Source organism: Heloderma suspectum, chromosome 2 (assembly GCF_057233095.1).
Source record: "Heloderma suspectum isolate Gila_16-S chromosome 2, 16-S_ref, whole genome shotgun sequence".
NCBI classification, from domain to species: Eukaryota; Metazoa; Chordata; class Lepidosauria; order Squamata; family Helodermatidae; genus Heloderma; species Heloderma suspectum.
The window spans coordinates 236,085,679-236,104,317 of NC_139459.1; the positions used below are offsets into that span (position 1 = coordinate 236,085,679).

The 18,639-nt window shown below is 43.7% G+C and overlaps 1 protein-coding gene across 2 annotated transcripts in view; it reads left to right on the forward strand.

Moving 5' to 3' along the window:
- GABRA6 (gamma-aminobutyric acid type A receptor subunit alpha6) overlaps window positions 1-7,119 on the forward strand; it is a 57,732-nt gene extending 50,613 nt beyond the window's left edge. Inside the window, exon 10 of one of the 2 annotated variants that reach the window (XM_084832390.1) lies at window positions 6,153-7,119. In XM_084832390.1, the coding sequence (XP_084688516.1) occupies window positions 6,153-6,203 (51 nt within the window). In that variant the 3' untranslated portion in view covers window positions 6,204-7,119. The remainder of the gene's footprint in view (window positions 1-6,152) is intronic. The other variant, XM_084832392.1, reaches the window with a different exon arrangement.
- The last annotated feature ends 11,520 nt before the right edge of the window (window positions 7,120-18,639 follow it).

Consider the following 18,639-nt stretch of genomic DNA (forward strand, 5'->3'; position numbering starts at 1 on the left):
TGCCTTCAGGGGATTCAAAACGAAGCTACCGAGAGAGTTGCCCGGTGTTTGAAGAAGGAGGGGGTCTTGCTAGCCGAACTTAAGGGGGGAGTTCCCTCTCTTCTCGTGAGGCCTCCAAGTGCAGCTCTTCACGCAAAGCCAATCAGGTAGACCATCTGAGTTCCGCCCCTGCCTTCTCTCTCTTTGCTCTGCACCTGTGTCTGGTGTCTAGTAGGTCATGCTCATCAGACCCCATCTCCTCCTGTTTGCTGCCCTTGGGGGGGTGGGGTGACGGCCATAGGATATCTGGTTTTCAGGAAACCGACCTCCAAGGTCGCACTCCAAGGTCGGTTCCCGGAGAACCAACCTCCCCCCACTTATGCGCTGCCTTGCAGGCAACGCAGAACAGCCCCAACCTCCGTGCTTGCAAGAGGAGCATGGAGTGGCCGAAAAGGAGCGTGGCTGGGGACGATCTGGGGTGAGGAAGGCACAAACGCTTGTATGACACATCCAGTGTGTTGTACAGCAGCCTCCTCCCCCATTCCGTCCTCCCGTGGCTAGACAGCCGCAATTGGCCATCTAGCCAAAAAAGCAGGGCAGGAGAAGCACAGAAGGAATGATCCCCTCCGTGCTTCTCCTGCCCTGCACTGGATAGGCAGTCGCCTCTGAGTTTGGAGGCGGCCGCCTATCTGAATAGGATTGTGCCCTAAGTTAATTTATCTTCAGATTCAAGCCAATGTGTTTAGGATCAGGGTGTTAAGAAATTAAGGGAGAATATACCAGTGGAATACTTTTGTGGATCGCGTTATGAATCATCAGCCAATCTGACCAGATGGGCTAGATAGAAAAGTTTGTTGTCTTGAATGCTCAGATGGACTATGGTTGCCTAGAACACGCTGATGGCACTTTGACACTTCATACCAGATAGTATAAGCATTTTGAAGCATTCAGATTTTTTCTGAGTGAGCCCTTCATTCTACTAGGTCTTGGTTTTGCATTTCTGCTCCAGTTCACATGGAGCAGAAAATCTGGCAATTAAAATAATAATGGTAATAGTAATAGTAATAATAATAGTTATATATTTGGCTGAAATGAGGTATAAATTCTAAATCTGAAAATCTACTTCAGTGAAATAATTTCAATCCTTATGTGACGCTACAGTGGTGATTGCCACCAAAAAGTGGTCCCCGTGGCCCTCAGATACAGTAGCAGAATCCCATTTAAGGCCTGCTTGGCTTATTGCATTAAGAATCCCATTTAGTGTTACCTCTGGTGTAATTTATCTGGGGCAAAACGACAAGTTCAAAAAACACGACATCTAAAGAGAAACTAAATGGCAGTATTTAGACCACAGTACGTTGCAGGTTGTGTCAGTCAGGGTCTCAGCCCTGGAGAAATGTGTGTTTACTATTGAAAAGGGGGTAGAAGTTTAATTGCAGAAGCAAGGATAGTGGGGTTTATAATTTACAAAATCAAACTATTAAAATCATTATTGTAAGTGGACAGACATCCTCTTCTCCATAAGATCAATTTGTAATTAATTTAGATGGGATGTATCAGTACGTGGCCTCTCTGTCATTCATACATAACATTGGACGAATGCCATGTATTTCGTAGTTTATCTAATGCAAACACACTCTTCTGGTAATCACACTTGGATTTACCACTTTGCAAATTAGCACAGTCACAATTAGGGATGTCAGAGAATTCCACCATGGATCTCGGTGAGGCCAAATGCCAGTGCATTCGGCCCCCCAAACTCCGTGGCGGAACGGCCTGCTGCCCCCCTGCGGATCCCCCCCCCCGGGACGAGACTCACCTGGGGCGGATCTTCCAGGCGGCGGCGGCTCCGGCGGTGGCTTCGGCGGCGGCGGTGGCCAGTCTTCTGACCGGCTGCCGCCGCCACCACTTTCAGGCTTGTGTAAAAAAAAAAAAAAGACGTGATAGGCTACGTAAAGATTTACGTAGCCTATCATGGCTAGGTTTAAAAAAAAAGACGTGATAGGCTATGTAAATCTTTACATAGCCTATCATGGTTGGGTAGGTAAAAACAAAAAAAAACCCCACATACACAAATGGCGGCGGCTATGGCCACCGCCATTTGCGTTCCTTCTTTTTGGCCGTCTTAATCTACATAAATATTTACGTAGACTATGACGGCGAAAATCAAGGGGAACACAAATAGCGTAGCGGGCGCTATTTGCGTCCCCTTTTGATTCGTCGTTTTAGCCTACGTTATGTAATTCACCTAAAACGGTGAATGAAAAAGGGACGCAAATAGCACCCGCTACGCTATTTGCGTTCCCCTTGATTTTTGCCGTCATAGTCTACGTAAATATTTACGTAGATTAAGACGGCCAAAAAGAAGGAACGCAAATGGCGGCGGCCATAGCCGCCACCATTTGCGTACGTGGTTTTTTTTTTTTAAATCTACCCAGAGCCCTCCGTGGCTGAAAATCCGGCTGCGGATGGCTCTGGCCTGGCCGGGCCGGGCCTGGCTGGCTGCTCCGCAGATCTGCCACGGAGCACAGCCGGCCGTTCGAGGATTCCGGGGGGAGGAACGGAGCGCCTTCCCCCCAGGCCAGGATTCTGGGGGAGGGATGGAACGCCTCCCCCCCACCATCAACATAATCCGTGAAAGGTAAGTCATTTTCGTACATCCCTAGTCACAATCTAGATTCAGAGATTGATGGGGAAGGATTTTTCTTTTCTTTCTGTTGAAGGAATTGCCTCTGTGCATGCAGAATTAGGGACAAAAGAAGCAGGGCCAGCATCAAAGGTAGCATGGCTGGGCACCTGCAAGGGCCCACACCCCATAATGGCCCACTGAAAAAAGCCCCTTGGAATTCCTCTTCCTCTTCATCATTGCAATCTGCTTTGTCACATGCCTCTCAATCTGGTGCAGACAATGGTGGTGGTGAGAAGGAGAAGCAGCAGATGCCACTGCCTACCTGCTCACTGGCTGTTTGCCTTCAAGCAAGCAAGTGTTAGTAATGATGAAAAACTTGAGGAGGATTAGGAGCTGGTGACAATGGTGGTGGGACTCGCTGAGGGTGAAACTGTAAATGGCAGCGTGCTTGTCCAAGAGTCCTCAAAACCCTTGAGCCAGCACTGAAAAGAAGAATTAATTTTGGAAAAAACACAAGTACATTATTTTTCACCAATTATATTTGCTGCCATGAATTGTGAACAATATTAAGAAGCTTATGAACACTTCAATAGACAGCTGAATATTTTAGTCTTCAGGCCGCGCTTCATGCGAAGTCTTTGGCTGAGGTATTATTATGTCATGGAATTTCAAGTATAATCTAACTGCTGCGGGTCAGTAACAGAATGTTGACAACACAATTTCTGAGAGGAAAGTTAGTTTTGCTGAGGATGAATCTCACAGTTTGCATTTCATCAGGGTGGGGAGACAGGAGTTTAGAGAAGTAGAGCTGAAAGCTGGGGAGCTGAGTGGAAAGAGAATTTAGGAGGTGGTGTGACAAAAGACCAAAGAGGCAAAAGGCATGGGGAAAAAGTATTTGAAGTAGGATGGGTAGAAAGTGAGTAGGCTCAAGAAAGGATGGGGGGAGGAGACCGGGGGCTGGTTTGCGCGTCACAATAAGCCACCCTGAAAATAAGCTATGGAGGGTCGGTTGTTCGTTTGCTACCCCATGTTACTCCCACCAGATGATCAGGCACTCTGTGGCTTGCCAAGGTTCCCCTATTGTCCTCCCACCCACCTGGCATGTGTCCCATGGGCCTTTGCAGCACAACCTCAGCAGCCTACTCCACTACACTGTTAATGACCACAAATGTGCACTTTAGTGGAGTAGAGCTGATGCATATTTAATGTAATGTTTTTCACCTTAGGGGAGATTTGCGCAAATTTAACTTTATTCTTTAAACTTTTGGGGAGATTTGTGCAAATTTGCTAAAGAGAGTAACTATGGGAGGAGCAGAATACTATTAATGGGATAGGATGAAGAACATGAGGTGAAGCTTGGGGATAAAGGGGCAGGGACCCTATGGCCCAGGAAATTCTGAGGCAGGAATTTATTCATTTGCAACATTTATATACTGCTCCTCATCTAAACAGATTCCAGATCAGTGAACAATAAAAGATAAAAAGAATAAAAACACAGTATTAAACATTTTTTAAAAAACAGAATACCAATAAAAAGCATGGCTGGATCAAGGAAGGCTTCTTGTAATAAAGTTGCCTTCAGCAAGTGCTGAAAACAACACAATGTTGGCGCCTGCCTGACCTCCAGAGGCAGGGAGTTCCAAAAAAGGGGGCCACCACACTGAAGGCTGTACTCTGGGTGGACTCCAACTGGGCCATAGGTCCATGTGGAGCCACCAGGAGCATGCCCTCCAATGACTTCAGTGACCGGGCAGGTTGACAGAGGAGAATACACTCTCTCAAGGAACGGGAGGAAGATGAAATTCACCTTTTCCGGCCCATGCTCCCTTCCCCTTGACTGCAGATCATTTGGTGGTTTTCCAGCTTTTGCACCATCCGCCCACTAGGGGTGCACGAAAGTCACTTACCTGGTCTCGCAGCTTGCTTCACGGTGGGGGGGAGGCGCTTCGCTGCTCCCCCCGAAGTTCAGGCCGGGGGGGGGGAGGCTTCCCTCCTCGCCCGGCCGAAATTCAGGCCGGGGAGGAGGTGCCTCAACTCTCCCGGCCGCGAAATAAAAAGTAAAAAAAAAGCCCCCGTGATAGGCTACGTGACGATTTACGTAGCCTATCATGGCTAGTTCTGCAAAGTCAGCCGTGATAGGCTACGTTAATTGTCACGTAGCCTATCACGGGTGACTTTAAAAAAAAAAAAACGCGTACGCAAATGGCGGCCCCCATAGGGAGCCGCCATTCGCGTTCCTTATTTGGTCGCTGTAGTCTACGTAAATCTTTACGTAGACTACGGCGAAAATAAGGGCAACGCAAATAGCATTGCCCTTATTTTCGCTGTAGTCTACGTAATCTTTACGTAGACTACAGCGACCAAATAAGGAATGCGAATGGCGGCTTCCTATGGGGGCCGCCATTAGCCGTACGCGCTTTTGTTTTTTTGTTTTTTTAAAGTCACCGGTGATAGGCTACGTGACGATTTACGTAGCCTATCACAGCTGACTTTGCAAATCTAGCCGTGATAGGCTACGTTAATCGTCACGTAGCCTATCACGGGGGCGTTTTTTTTTTTTTACTTTTATTGGAATGGCGGCGGCGGCGGCAGCCGGTCGAAAGACCGGCTGCTGCCCCTGCCCCTGTCGAAGACCTGCCGAACCGCCGCCGGGACCCGCCGCCGGGAGGGACATTCGTGAAAGGTAAGTCCCATCCCGGGGGGGGGGCGGGGGGCGGAGAATTTCTCCCCGAAACTACTTCGGGGGGCCGACTACGTTGGCACTTGGCCCCCCGAAGTTTCGGGGAGAAATTCTCCCCCATCCCTACCGCCCACCCTTTCCTCACCACTGCAATGTGGCCCCTGAGAACTTCTCCAAAATTAAATTTAGCCTTTGAACTGAAAGAGGTTCCCCACCCCTGCTCTATATAAAGAGAGGTTTCTGGAGATACTGCTTCTATTTATTTCTTATGTAGATTCTACAAAAGAATCATAAAACCAGCAGGGTTGAAATCTACCTTTATTTTATAATCAGTGTTAGTAATCTTAGAGTGAGGATGTTGGTATCTAGTCTCTAGACCATGTTTAGGGAGGAAACACCTTTCTCTCTCTTACCATGTTACAGTTGTAATGATAAGTATAGAGGGGATTGAATTATTGGATTCTGATTTTTGACCTAAAACTCCATGTAATATATTCTCAAGTTTTCTAACTGTCTCAAATCTGTAATGCAAATGGAATATATTATATATATTATAGTTGTGTATGTGTGTGTGTGTGTGTGTGTGTGTGTGTATATATATATATATATATATATATATATATATTAGTGGGGACTGCAGAAATATTTGCATGTGGGATCGTAATCCCTTATCAAGCTGCAGTGGAGAGGGATGGGGGATTGGGATGATGCATATAAAAGCAATAGTCAGCTATGATTCTTCCATACAATATGTTGCTGATTTAGGCTTTCAGAGACAAATGAAAATCAATAGTAGCTGTGTTGCTGATTGACTGCCCTGTAGGGAGTACTTGGCTGAATTTTCCTTTGAATCTTTTCTTTCAGTCTTCTGAACCTACTGCAATGCATCTTCAAAATGACCATCAACCGAACTGATGAGTACAAACTTGGGTGTGACACAGGATTGAAAGCCTTGCTGAGCTAAGTGATTAGTTGAAAGGGCAATTGTGAAGCTGTGGTCATTGTGCATGTTAAATACTTCAGTGTTTTGAAGACATCACCCGACGGCATCGAATCCTTGGCACCTGAAAGGCGCAGTCCATGTAATGTATGTGCCCTATGGAGGATGACTGCTAGAACAAGTTCTCTTGTTGATTCACTTCATGTTCTAGCTAGTTTGCTTAAAAGGGCAAGGCTGAAGCTTGGGTTTAATTATTCAGGTTGTTCTGGCACAATTGTTGCTCCTTACAAAGTGGTGTCCTAGGCCAAGTACAAATTCAAATAGCATAGTAGAGTATAACGGCAGAGATGTTATGGTAATACAAATGTCAGGATATGAGGCTGCCACTTATAAACATTTCAAACAACTATACTTGTAGGTAAGCAATTTGATATGCAACTTGATCCTATAGATACTTACTCAGATGTACGTCCACTGAATTCAGTGGGGCTTACTTCCTGGTAACTGTGTATTAGTGCATTAACTACAGCCTTAGTCCCACTAACTTAAATGGGACAAAGCTAGTTTTCACTAGAGTCAGTGGTGTATTTAACTATTTCAGGGACTTGTGCACTTTGTAATAAAACCTGAATCCAGCAAAATAGAGCCATACTCCCTTTATATCCTGTATCCATCCATGATTATTACAGTCGAGATGGTAAAAGAGTGGCATTTCCGTCCTGTTTCATGCATTACTGGGAATATAATCCATGGCTAATGAGTCACAATGCTATGCTGTGTATGGTTACTCTGAAGTAACTGTCACTATGTTCAGTAGGACTGACTCCCAGGTAAATATGTCTAGGATTGCATCCTAAATAAAGTAATTTGAAGTGATAGTTATTTCAGCTTAAATAAAATGGAGTACAAGGATGTGAGTTTATGGCACTAGACACTGCTGTCAGGCATATAGAACCTCTAATAACTGTAGATAATAATATTTTGAAAGTTTTGATTCAAAAGTGACATTGATTGCAATAACTTTCTAGAGCAATAATATACAGTAGGTAGAACTAGATCTTATCTAGGCAAAAGCATGTTCCCAGCCTTATATCTGTCAACGTAGCAGCAGGGGCTAGTTACAGTGAAAGAGCAGCAGCGAGTTGGAAGATGTGTCCGGCACCTGCTGATTCTCTCCAGCAAATCTTCTCCTAGGCTGCTTCCCCCTGCGCCCAGGGGGAAACTGGGCTGGGGGAAAACCTTCATAAATGACTGGGGGACATTTTCTGGAGAGAGTCTGTGGGTAGAGGAAGGGTTAAGCATAACCTCCTATGTGCTTTCTCCCTAGAAAATCTATCCACTCCAGAACCTACATTAGCATTATGAGGCTAGCAGAGGGTTGGATAGACTTTTCCATTGGTTCCCGCCATCCTCGATAATGATTATCTGGTCTCCAATATTCCCTTTTTTGTGCAAGGTGTTCCTAGTACAAGTGGTGGCGACTCCAGTCCAGGCTTTCTCGAATGAAGCTGATTATTTGAATCATTTCCAATCTAGGTTCTGGCCTGGTTTTGGGACAGAAACAGCCTTGGTTGCATTGGTGGATGACATATGCTGGGAGCTAGACAGGGGGAGCATCCCAGTTGGACCTCCCAGTGGTATTCAGTGCCATTGACCTTAGTATCATCCTGGGCCATTTGGCAAATATAGGACTTGGGGGTGCTGCTTTGAAGTGGTTTTGATCCTACCCAGCTGAACACAACCACAAAGTGCTGCTGGGGAATTTTTCCTCATAGGCCCCTTTGCCATTGGGCTATGGGGTCCCTCAGCTTCTGTTTTGTCCCCTATTTATTTTTAACATTATCATCATCATCATCATCATCATTATTATTACTATTATTATTAAATTTATTAATCGCCCATCTGGCTGGTCACCCAGCCACTCTGGGCGATGTACAACATACAATAAAACAGTTTAAAACAATAAAATTCTACAATAAAAACATTTTCTAAAATACCCTAACCCACCCCAAATGCCTGCCTGAACAACCACGTTTTTAATGCACGACGGAAGCTCATTAAAGAGGGGGCATGGCGCAGTTCCCTAGGGAGGGAGTTCCACAGAGTGGGGGCCACCACAGAAAAGGCCCTCTCCCTTGTCCCCACCAGTCTAGCTGTCCTGGCTGATGGGACAGAGAGAAGGCCATCCGAGGCTGATCTTGTTAAGCGGCCTGTCTGGTGCTGCTGGAAGTGCTCCTTAAGATAGGCTGGGCCGGAACCATATAGGATTTTAAAGGTCAAAACCAACACCTTGAATTTGGCCCGGAAAACAACTGGTAACCAGTGCAACTCCTTCAGCACTGGAGTGATGTGATCTCGCCGGCGGCTGCCTTTAATCAGGCGAGCCGCCGCGTTCTGTACCAGCTGCAGCTTCCGAACCGTCTTCAAGGGTAACCCCACGTAGAGCGCATTACAGTAGTCTAAACGAGAGGAGACCAGGGCATGTACTACCGATGGGAGCAGATGGTCAGGAAGGAAGGGGCGCAGCTGCCATATCAGATGGAGTTGATACAGCGCTGTCCAGCTCACAGCTGACACCTGAGCCTCCATGGACAGCTGGGAGTCCAAAAAGACCCCTAGGCTGCGGACCTGGTCTTTCAAGGGTAGCCGTACCCCATTCAACACCAGGTCAACATCCCCCAGCCTCCTCTTGTCTCCCACCAAAAGTACCTCGGTCTTGTCAGGGTTCAGCTTCAGCTTATTCCTCCTCATCCAGCCACTTACCGTCTCCAGACATTTGGACAGGGATTCTACGGCCAACCTTGGTGAAGATTTGAATGAGAGGTAGAGCTGCGTGTCATCCGCATATTGATGACACTGCACCCCAAACCTCCTGATGATAGCCCCCAGCGGCTTCACATAGATATTAAATAGCATCGGGGAGAGGATGGAACCCTGTGGCACCCCACAAGTGAGTGGCCACGGGTCCGAAACGTCCTCTCCCAGTGCTACCCTCTGGTACCTGCCGGAGAGGAAGGACTGGAACCACCGTAATATGGTGTCTCCAATGCCCAACCCCTCCAGGCGGTCCAGGAGGATACCGTGGTCAACGGTATCAAAAGCTGCTGAGAGGTCGAGGAGAACAAGGAAGGAGCATTCACCCCTATCCAGAGCCCTCCTCATATCATCTACCAAGGCGACCAAGGCCGTTTCTGTCCCATGCCCAAGCCTGAAGCCCGACTGAAATGGGTCTAGATAATCAGTTTCTTCGAAGTGTGCCTTCAACTGCCTCACCACCACCCGCTCAATCACCTTGCCCAAAAATGGCAGATTTAAGACTGGGCGAAAGTTGTTCAAAACTTGAGGATCCAAGGAGGGCTTCTTTAAGAGCGGTCTTATCACTGCCTCCTTGAGGGCTGATGGTATCACTCCCTCCTCAAGGGGCATTCACCACCGCCCTGATCCCCTCACCCAGTCTCTCTCTGCAGCCCATAATGAGCCACGATGGGCAAGGATCAAGTAAGCAGGTAGTCAGCCTTACAGATGAAAGCACCTTGTCCACTTCATCAGGAGGAAGAAGCTGGAACCGATCCCACAAAAATATATGAAGCTGCTAGAAAGGTGGAGTTTGGGGGTTGGGTCTTATCACTATGCCGATGATACCCAGCTCTGTCTCTCTTTGTCAACTGATAGGAGGCTGCTAAAGTCCTGAACTTTTGTCTGGAAGCAGTGATGTGGATGTGGACTCAGAAGCTGAGGCTTAATCCAGATAAAACAGAGAAACTTTGGTCAGCCCGCAGTATTGGGGTTACAGCCCATTCTGGATGGGGTTGAACTCCCTGGGGTGATACTCCTTCTGAAGAATCAGGTTCACAGCTTGGGGGTGCTTTTGGATCCAGCATTGCTTCTGAAAGGTCAGGTGTCTGCTGTGGCCAGGAGGACCTTTGCCCAACTTCGGCTGATGTACCACTTGACTCCTTCCTAGAGAAAGCAGAACTGGCCACAGAGTTCAGTGCCTCAATTAGATTATTGCAATGTGCTCTGTATGGGACTTCCCCTGAAAAGTGTTCAGCTAGGGCAGCTGGTACAAAATGCAGTGGCCAGACTGCTTTCTGGCATGCACATTGTTGACCATGTTACACTAGTCTTGCACCAACTGCACTGACTTCCAATTTGTTTCTGGACGCAATTCAAAGTGTTGGTTCTTAAAGCACTAAACAGTTCGGGGCCAGGTAAAAAACCACCTCCTCCCATATGAATCTGCCCAGTATTTAAGATCTGCTTCAGCTGCCATTCTGCATTTCCCACCACCAAGAGAGGCTAGATTGGTAGGAAAATAGGACAGGTCCTTTTCTGCATCCCAACTTTTGGAATTCCTTTTTTTACAGAAGTTAGACTGGCTTCATCTTTGTTTTAGGTGGGCCATTAACCACCCCCACCCCCCACATGTCTTTTGGATGATTTTTAAATGTAATTAATTCCACTCCTTGTTAAAAAGACTTTTTTCTCTTGTTCTTAATCAGCTTGTTGTGGTGTGTGTGTTTTAAAAGTTAATGTTTTAAAAAACAATGTTACACTAATATTAATATATATGGGAGACCTTTGGGGCCAAAATGTGATTCGACTAATTTTATAAATAAAATAAATAAATGCGGCAGGGTGAAGCAGGCAGCATCATAAGAAGGGGAAATAGATGAAGGCCAGAATTGGTGTCTGAAAGATGCAGCAGTTTAGGTTGGACAATTTTAAAACTGAAGTACAGTTTGTTTAGGGGTTTTTTCTTCGTTTCATATGCATCTTCCCCCCTAATGTGGATATTTGCATTGATAAAACACTGCAAAAAACAAAACAAACCCCCAAGATGGGACTGTAAGCTTCTATTAATATTTTTTTTGTCCAGTGTTTCACTGAACTGCACATGTTCTCCTACACATGGGTAAGATGCCACATAAACAAAATCTGGATATAACCACATGTACAATGACATCAAGATTGCTTTTTTGCAGTGTTTTTTACAGTGCACACAAGTAGATGTGCATTGGTAAAACTCAACACACAAATCTTGATGCAATCCTGCTTATGTTCACATCAAGGTCAATAAAACACAGTGAATAAAAGCAATGTGCACCTGCACATCAGTAACATGCAAGAGAAAAATGAATGGAAGGGAACAGAAAGCTGCAGCAGACTGTGCATGTGTAGTGCTCTGTACAACATTTAAAAACAAAAATTGAAACAGAGAAAGGCTGATGCGTCACTTCCACCTCAGAAACAAGAACAGGTAATTTGGAAGTTCAATCTAGAGGGTAATTTTGGCTGTCCAGTTCTGCCATTGTTTGAGCCATTTAATCCCACTCTACAGCCATGTAATGTCTCATACTTCACTTCTTCTAAATTGTGGATTAGGATGACTTATTGCTAATGAAGAAATAAAGACAGAATTTCATGTGGTGCTAGCTGCATAATTCTACTTAAATTAATGGACCTGTTGATAAAATACCAGGTAAGAATTTGGCTTGAAAGAAAAGAAACAGTGGCCACTTTTTATCATTTGGTTTAGTGTTACTAGGCTCATGTGTTCCCTCCTCCCATCTCTTCCTCTAGTAGAGCTGTGAGAAGAAGATCAGAACCTTCCACTTCTCTTTTAGATTAGGCAGTTTAGCTTGTCATCTGAACCCTAGACTGTGGTTAATCTTAACTATGGTTTCTTTGAAAAAACAACAACAGCTTCATCACCCACAGTTTGAGCGGGCTCATTTCAAACCAACTATAGCTGAGAAGAATCACAGTTTCCTGGGTTCCAACAACACAATAATTAATTAATCAAAAATTGAAGTGTGATGTTCCAGCCTCCTCCTAGTGGCTGCACCAAAGGAGGAGAGTGGAGGGTAGGAAGTGTACAAGCCAGACTGGGGGAGCGGAAGGCGAGGCTCATGCTTGTAATGCTAAACTATGATTTAGCATCACATCTGAACCATGCTAACACTTTTCTTGTTAGGGTTTTTTTTTTTTTTTAAGGCAAATGCTGTACATTTCATCCTACTGGATGCATTTTTCACTTCACCCTTTAAATAAAAAATTGCAATTAGCACATGTAAATTGCATGAAAGAAGATGAAGCAGCAACTTTTGGCATTCTCCGTTCATTTGCACCTGTATTTCTCATATATCTTTATATAACATTCTTGGTAAAGTATTGACAACAAGTAGAGGGGCTCTTTCCTCTCATATTTATCTGGAGGTATTTCACTCTGCTGTACACTTTTATACTACATATTTTTGCTATACATTTCTTAGATTTTATGATCTTAGGATATCTTGGCATGAATGTAATGTTACTTTGCTAACCAAATTGATGCTCAATCCGTTTTCCTTCCAGTGAATACTGGATTGGGAGTCCATAGCATGACAGAACATACAATCCACTATGTATTCCATTTGTAGCATTGTGTGGCTGAAGGCTCCTTAGTACATTATAGAAAGCAGTGAAAGAGGAACTGCAAATGACTTCCACTTTTCATAGCACAGCTGCAAAGATGCTGGAGTCTCTCATATTGCCTGCACAGGGAGATGCATTGAATTTCAGGAAAATAATTTTTTTGTGCATGGGAAATCTCTTCCCCATGAGATGTGCATGTTACACTATTGTACATTAAATGGAAGCATGAAAAAAGGAGTAATCCCTTGTATTTTATTTTACTCTGTAATGTGCAATTTTACCTTTTTTTCTTGAGAGAAATAATGTATATTATATAAGTACATCTATAAATACACAACCATAGTTTTAAAATAGATTAATATAGCTTGTTACAATAAAATGTATCTATGGACATGTTACATTTTTGAAAAAAAAATGGTATAAAAGGATGATTGTATTTAAATTATTTATTTCTGTATTTTGGCATAATAATAAGTAGAAAAATATAGAAAGATGGGACAGTATCATAAGATTGAATATAAAACATTTCCTTTTGAATGTACCCTTTCAAAGATAAAGACAGAACTCTCCACTTACTAAGACTGAAATACCACTCTACAGTTTAATGCCATGAAATATTTCCCATGATATTACTGAATGGCTCATCCAGTCTCAACTTTCAGATAAGTGCATTTGACGCTTTTTATTGATGGTCCAGTTTCTGCACAGATGACTTCTTGAGTCTCTTCACTATCATAGGTAAGAGGAACAAGATTTTAAGTGGCATTTGTTTTCATATTAGTAAAGTAATATTTATGTTGGTTATTAAATGCTTTGTAGAAATATATTACTTATGGCTGTATAGCTACTTTATAATAACATTACCTTCTATTTCATAAGTCCAGTGACTTTTCTTTAATGTGAAGCATAGCATTTAATGTGAAGCATAGCATGCTTCACACTGGAGACAAATTCTGCAAAACATGGCCCCTCCAGGAAATTCCTGACTTGTGTGGCGGATAACTTCCTCCTACAGAAAGTAGAGGAAGGAACTAGAGGATCGGCTATCCTTGACTTGATCCTAACCAACAGAGATGACTTAGTGGATAAAGTAGCAGTTACAGGAACTCTGGGGGAAAGCGACCATGTTGTACTTGAGTTCTTGGTTCTAAGGGAAGCAAAAGCCGAGTGTACTCAAACGCGTACCCTGGATTTTAGGAAAGCTGATTTTAATAAACTCAGAACAATGATCAGTAAGGTCCCATGGCAAGCAATGCTAGCGAGAAAAGGAGTCCAAGATGGGTGGGAACTTTTAAAAAAGGAAATTCTCAAGGCACAATCACAAACAATTCCAACAAGAAGAAAAGGTGGAAGACAACAGAAGAAGCCAATGTGGCTTCACAAAAAGCTTAGGGATGACCTGAAAACAAAAAAGGACACATATAGGAAGTGGAAAGAAGGCCAAGTAACAAAGGAAGAGTACAGGCAGGTAGCACAGAATTGCAGGGATGGCGTCAGGAAGGCTAAAGCGGAGAACGAGGTGAGGTTAGCGAGGGATGCTAAAAACAACAAAAAGGCTTTCTTCAGCTACGTGCGTAGTAAAAGGCAGAGGAAAGAAATGGTTGTTCAGCTATTAAATAAGGATGGCAAAATGATAACAGAGGACAAAGAAAAGGCAGAGGTGCTCAATTCCTACTTTGGCTCAGTCTTCTCCCAAAAGAGGGTCTATGACCCCCCTGGCAAAGGCGAAGTACAGGCTGAAGGGGCAGGATTGCAGCTTGAGATCGACAGGCATATGGTCAAGGAACACCTCATTACTTTGAATGAGTTCAAATCTCCAGGGCCAGATGAACTGCATCCTAGAGTCATAAAGGAACTGGCAGAAGAACTCTCAGAACCGCTGTCTATTCTCTTTGAGAAATCATGGAGGACCGGGGAAGTGCCAGATGACTGGAGGAGGGCTAACGTTGTCCCTATCTTCAAAAAGGGTAAAAAGGAGGAACCTGGGAACTACAGACCAGTCAGTCTGACATCAATCCCTGGGAAAATTCTGGAGCAGATCATAAAGCAATCCATCTGGAAGCACCTTGACAACAATGCCGTGATTACTCGAAGCCAACATGGATTTGTCAAAAACAAGTCCTGCCAGACAAATCTGATCTCATTTTTTGATCAAGTCACCTCCCTTGTAGACCGTGGGAATGCTGTAGACATCATATACCTCGACTTCAGCAAAGCTTTCGACAAAGTGCCCCATGATATCCTGATGAGCAAACTAGCTCGAAGTGGGCTAGATGAAACAACGATCTGGTGGATCCACAGTTGGCTACAGAATCGGACTCAAAGAGTGCTTATCAATGGGACCTTCTCAAGCTGGGGAGAGGTAACGAGTGGGGTACCGCAGGGCTCAGTCCTGGGCCCAGTGCTCTTCAATATTTTTATTAATGACTTGGAGGAGGAGGTGCAGGGAATGCTGATCAAATTTGCAGATGACACAAAATTGGGAGGGATAGCTAATACTTTGGAAGACAGAAACAAAATTCAAAGTGATCTGGATAGACTGGAGTGCTGGGCAGAAAACAACAGAATGGCATTTAATAGGGACAAATGCCAAGTTCTGCACCTAGGAAAAAGAAACCAAATGCACAGTTACAAGATGGGGGATACGTGGCTCAACCACACTACGAGCGAGAAGGATCTTGGAATTGTCGTCGATCACAAGCTGAATATGAGCCAACAATGTGATGTGGCTGCAAAAAAGGCAAATGCTATTTTGGGCTGCATTCATAGAAGCATCGCTTCCAAATCCCGGGAAGTACTAGTTCCTCTCTACTCAGCACTGGTTAGGCCTCATCTGGAGTACTGTGTCCAGTTCTGGGCACCACACTTTAAGAAGGATGCAGACAAGCTGGAGAGGGTTCAAAGGAGGGCAACAAAGATGATCAGGGGACTGGAAACAAAGCCCTATGAAGAGAGACTGAAAGAACTGGGCATGTTTAGCCTTGAGAAGAGAAGACTGAGGGGAGATATGATAGCACTCTTCAAGTACTTGAAAGGTTGTCACAGAGAAGAAGGCCAGGATCTCTTCTTGATCATCCCAGAGTGCAGGACACGGAATAATGGGCTCAAGTTACAGGAAGCCAGATTCCGGCTGAACATCAGGAAAAACTTCCTGAGTGTCAGAGCAATACGGCAATGGAACCAATTACCTGGGGAGGTGGTGGGCTCTCCCACACTGGAGGCCTTCAAGACGAGGCTGGACAGCCATTTGTCAGGGATGCTCTGACTTGGATTCCTGCATTGAGCAGGGGGTTGGACTCGATGGCCTTGTAGGCCCCTTCCAACCCTACTATTCTATGATTCTATGATTCTATGATTCTACTGAACACAATCCAACTTGGAGACATGAGCAAAGCAATAAATTAAAAGTAGGGATTCTTGAGGATTTAATTTGGTTTGCATTTTTAAGCAAACCAACCTGGTTCACACTTTCCAAACTAATTTGTGGATCAGAATGTAGTTATCCTTTTGTTTCGCACTTCTTTGAATGTTGTGATACAGTTCTCAGCTCACAAAATATACCAAATCGCATATAAAATGCCCATTTAAGGTTAAAATGCATTAAAAAATGCCTACCTTATGGTAAAGTGTATAAAGGCCATGCACAATCATGCAATAGACAATGGCTTTTACACATGCTGGCAACCCTGGATTTCTTTAGCCATCTAGAGCAATGGGGGTTGAAACTTCCACAATCACATCTAACCAGCTGCAAATACCTAATTAATACTCCCTAGCTAAATCTAAATTGGTAGACCATCAAGAAGAAGTTTATCCATACATCTTTATATATCTGTATTGCTATATGCAGGTCAATAGGTTATTTCATGCTTGATGTCAGTTGTGTTTTCATGTTGTATTGTCGGTTGATGAAATAATACTACTAATAAAATAAATAAATCCACAACTTAAGCTTAAAAAACCCACAAAAAATGTCTGAAATTTTGATGCACTTAAAAATTGCATATTGATACAGAAATGGGGCAGTACAGACTTGTGAATGAATACATACAAAACTGACATGGACTAGAAATATACAGTCCATCCCTAATTAAAAGAACCATAAACCTTTTTCAGATGGTCAACATGCAGGAATACTGAACACATGGAGGAAGAGAAGAGGCAGATTGCACCTGCTGTCCTTGCCCTTGATCTCAACACATTGGTCTGTGTCACACATAACACTGACCCATGGTTTGTTGCTCTACCCAGGGTTTGTCTGGCAGATAACTGAACAAACTGTGGTTTGTTTTCTTAATCCCTAGTTTGTTTGTTTCCCCACCTCCTTTGCCCACTCCCTTCCTGTATCCCAAATGCTTTTGTAGTGCTGTAGTAGTGGCATGCAGAGCAGCTGGTTGTGTTTTTTTTTACTGCTCTTGCCAGCCAACTCTAGCCTGGCGAAACAATCTACAACCCACAGTTCTGGATTCACACATAGCAACAACCCATGGTTTAAAAAACCCAGTGTTCACAACCCAACAACAAACCATGGGTTTGCTTTCTGGGTTGTTTGTGATTAACAAACCATGGTTTGTTAGCACAGCTGCATTCACACATCACAGCAGCCCAGAATTCAACAATGTATGCCATGGGTTAGTGTTATGTGCGAACCAGGCCACTGACAGTGCGAACCAAGCCTATGCATGTACAAATTCTACATATGTAGGCTTTGTATGTAGGATTGGCGAGCCTGCAAAATGCAGGGACTCTGATCACATGTAGACAACCTACACATATACAACATCTATAGATCTGATATTGTTTTAAAAGTAATTAGTATTGTTTATGTTTTGTTGTGAATCTCCTTGGAAGGATTAGCATTCCAAAAGATGGATATATATGAAATAAAATAAGAAAACTTCAAGAATTAAAGTAAGGATTTGGAGTTATCTTCAACTAAAGGTGGGTGAGGAGACGTGAACGGACCATGAACAAGAAGAATGCCTTTACAAAAGAATGGCTTGACTTTAAAAGACAGATTGTAGGCAGAGTTAGTTATTTTTATTTTAAAGATAATCATGCCAGTTCTGTTTTAAACTGTGAAAATTGTCTGTAAAAATGGGCTGTTTGACAACCACACAGATCTGTTCAGTTTTGCCAAGAGGCAAAATGTAGCAAAACAAAGGTGCTATATTTTAATTGGATTGGCTTCAGTTAATGCAAGGGTGCAAGTTTGTGCTGGCAAATCTCTGTCAAAAATCTTGAACACCCAACAGAGGTAGGTCATAGAATAGATGCCACTTTACCTGTTGTTGTTGTTGTTGTTGTTATTGTTGTTTTTGCTATGATTGCAAATAATGTTGTTGAGAAATGAATTGTTATTATGGGAAGAAGAAGTGATATATGTACTTATCTTCCCTCCTGCAACAAAAATTCAGACTCAGGAATGTGTCATATTGATGAATCAAAGATTGTAAGGTTTGCTGTTTTATTTTCAGATCTCAGAGCTGATCATTCCTGACTGGCAAATATGATTAAAGGATTTTTGAACATGAAAAAGATATATGTTCCCTTTTCTTCCTATAGACACACACACACACACACACACTCCCATGCCTTCTTTTGTATTATCATTGTACTGGAAACATGAGATGGACACTCTAAGCAAGTAGGAAACACACAAAGAAATGAATGAAGATGCCCATTGCTCCCTACTGAGCCTGAGACAAGGTCAGCAGAATAAGATAAAATCATAAATTGTAGAGTGGACTGTACTACTTCAGACTCCAGGTGGTGGAAACCATTTTAAATGCTCCCCCATGTTAGAAAAACAACAACAACTTCCTTGACAGAAGAAACCGGCAGAGCCTGGATAAATGTTCCAGTCTAGCGCTCCATCTGCTGTGCTAGTTTTCCAGCTATAGCATTTTTTTAAATGTAGGGGAGCTTTCAAAAATAGCACCCCACTCTAGAGGCTGAAGTGGTACAGTCCACTCTACTACCTCAGGATTATAC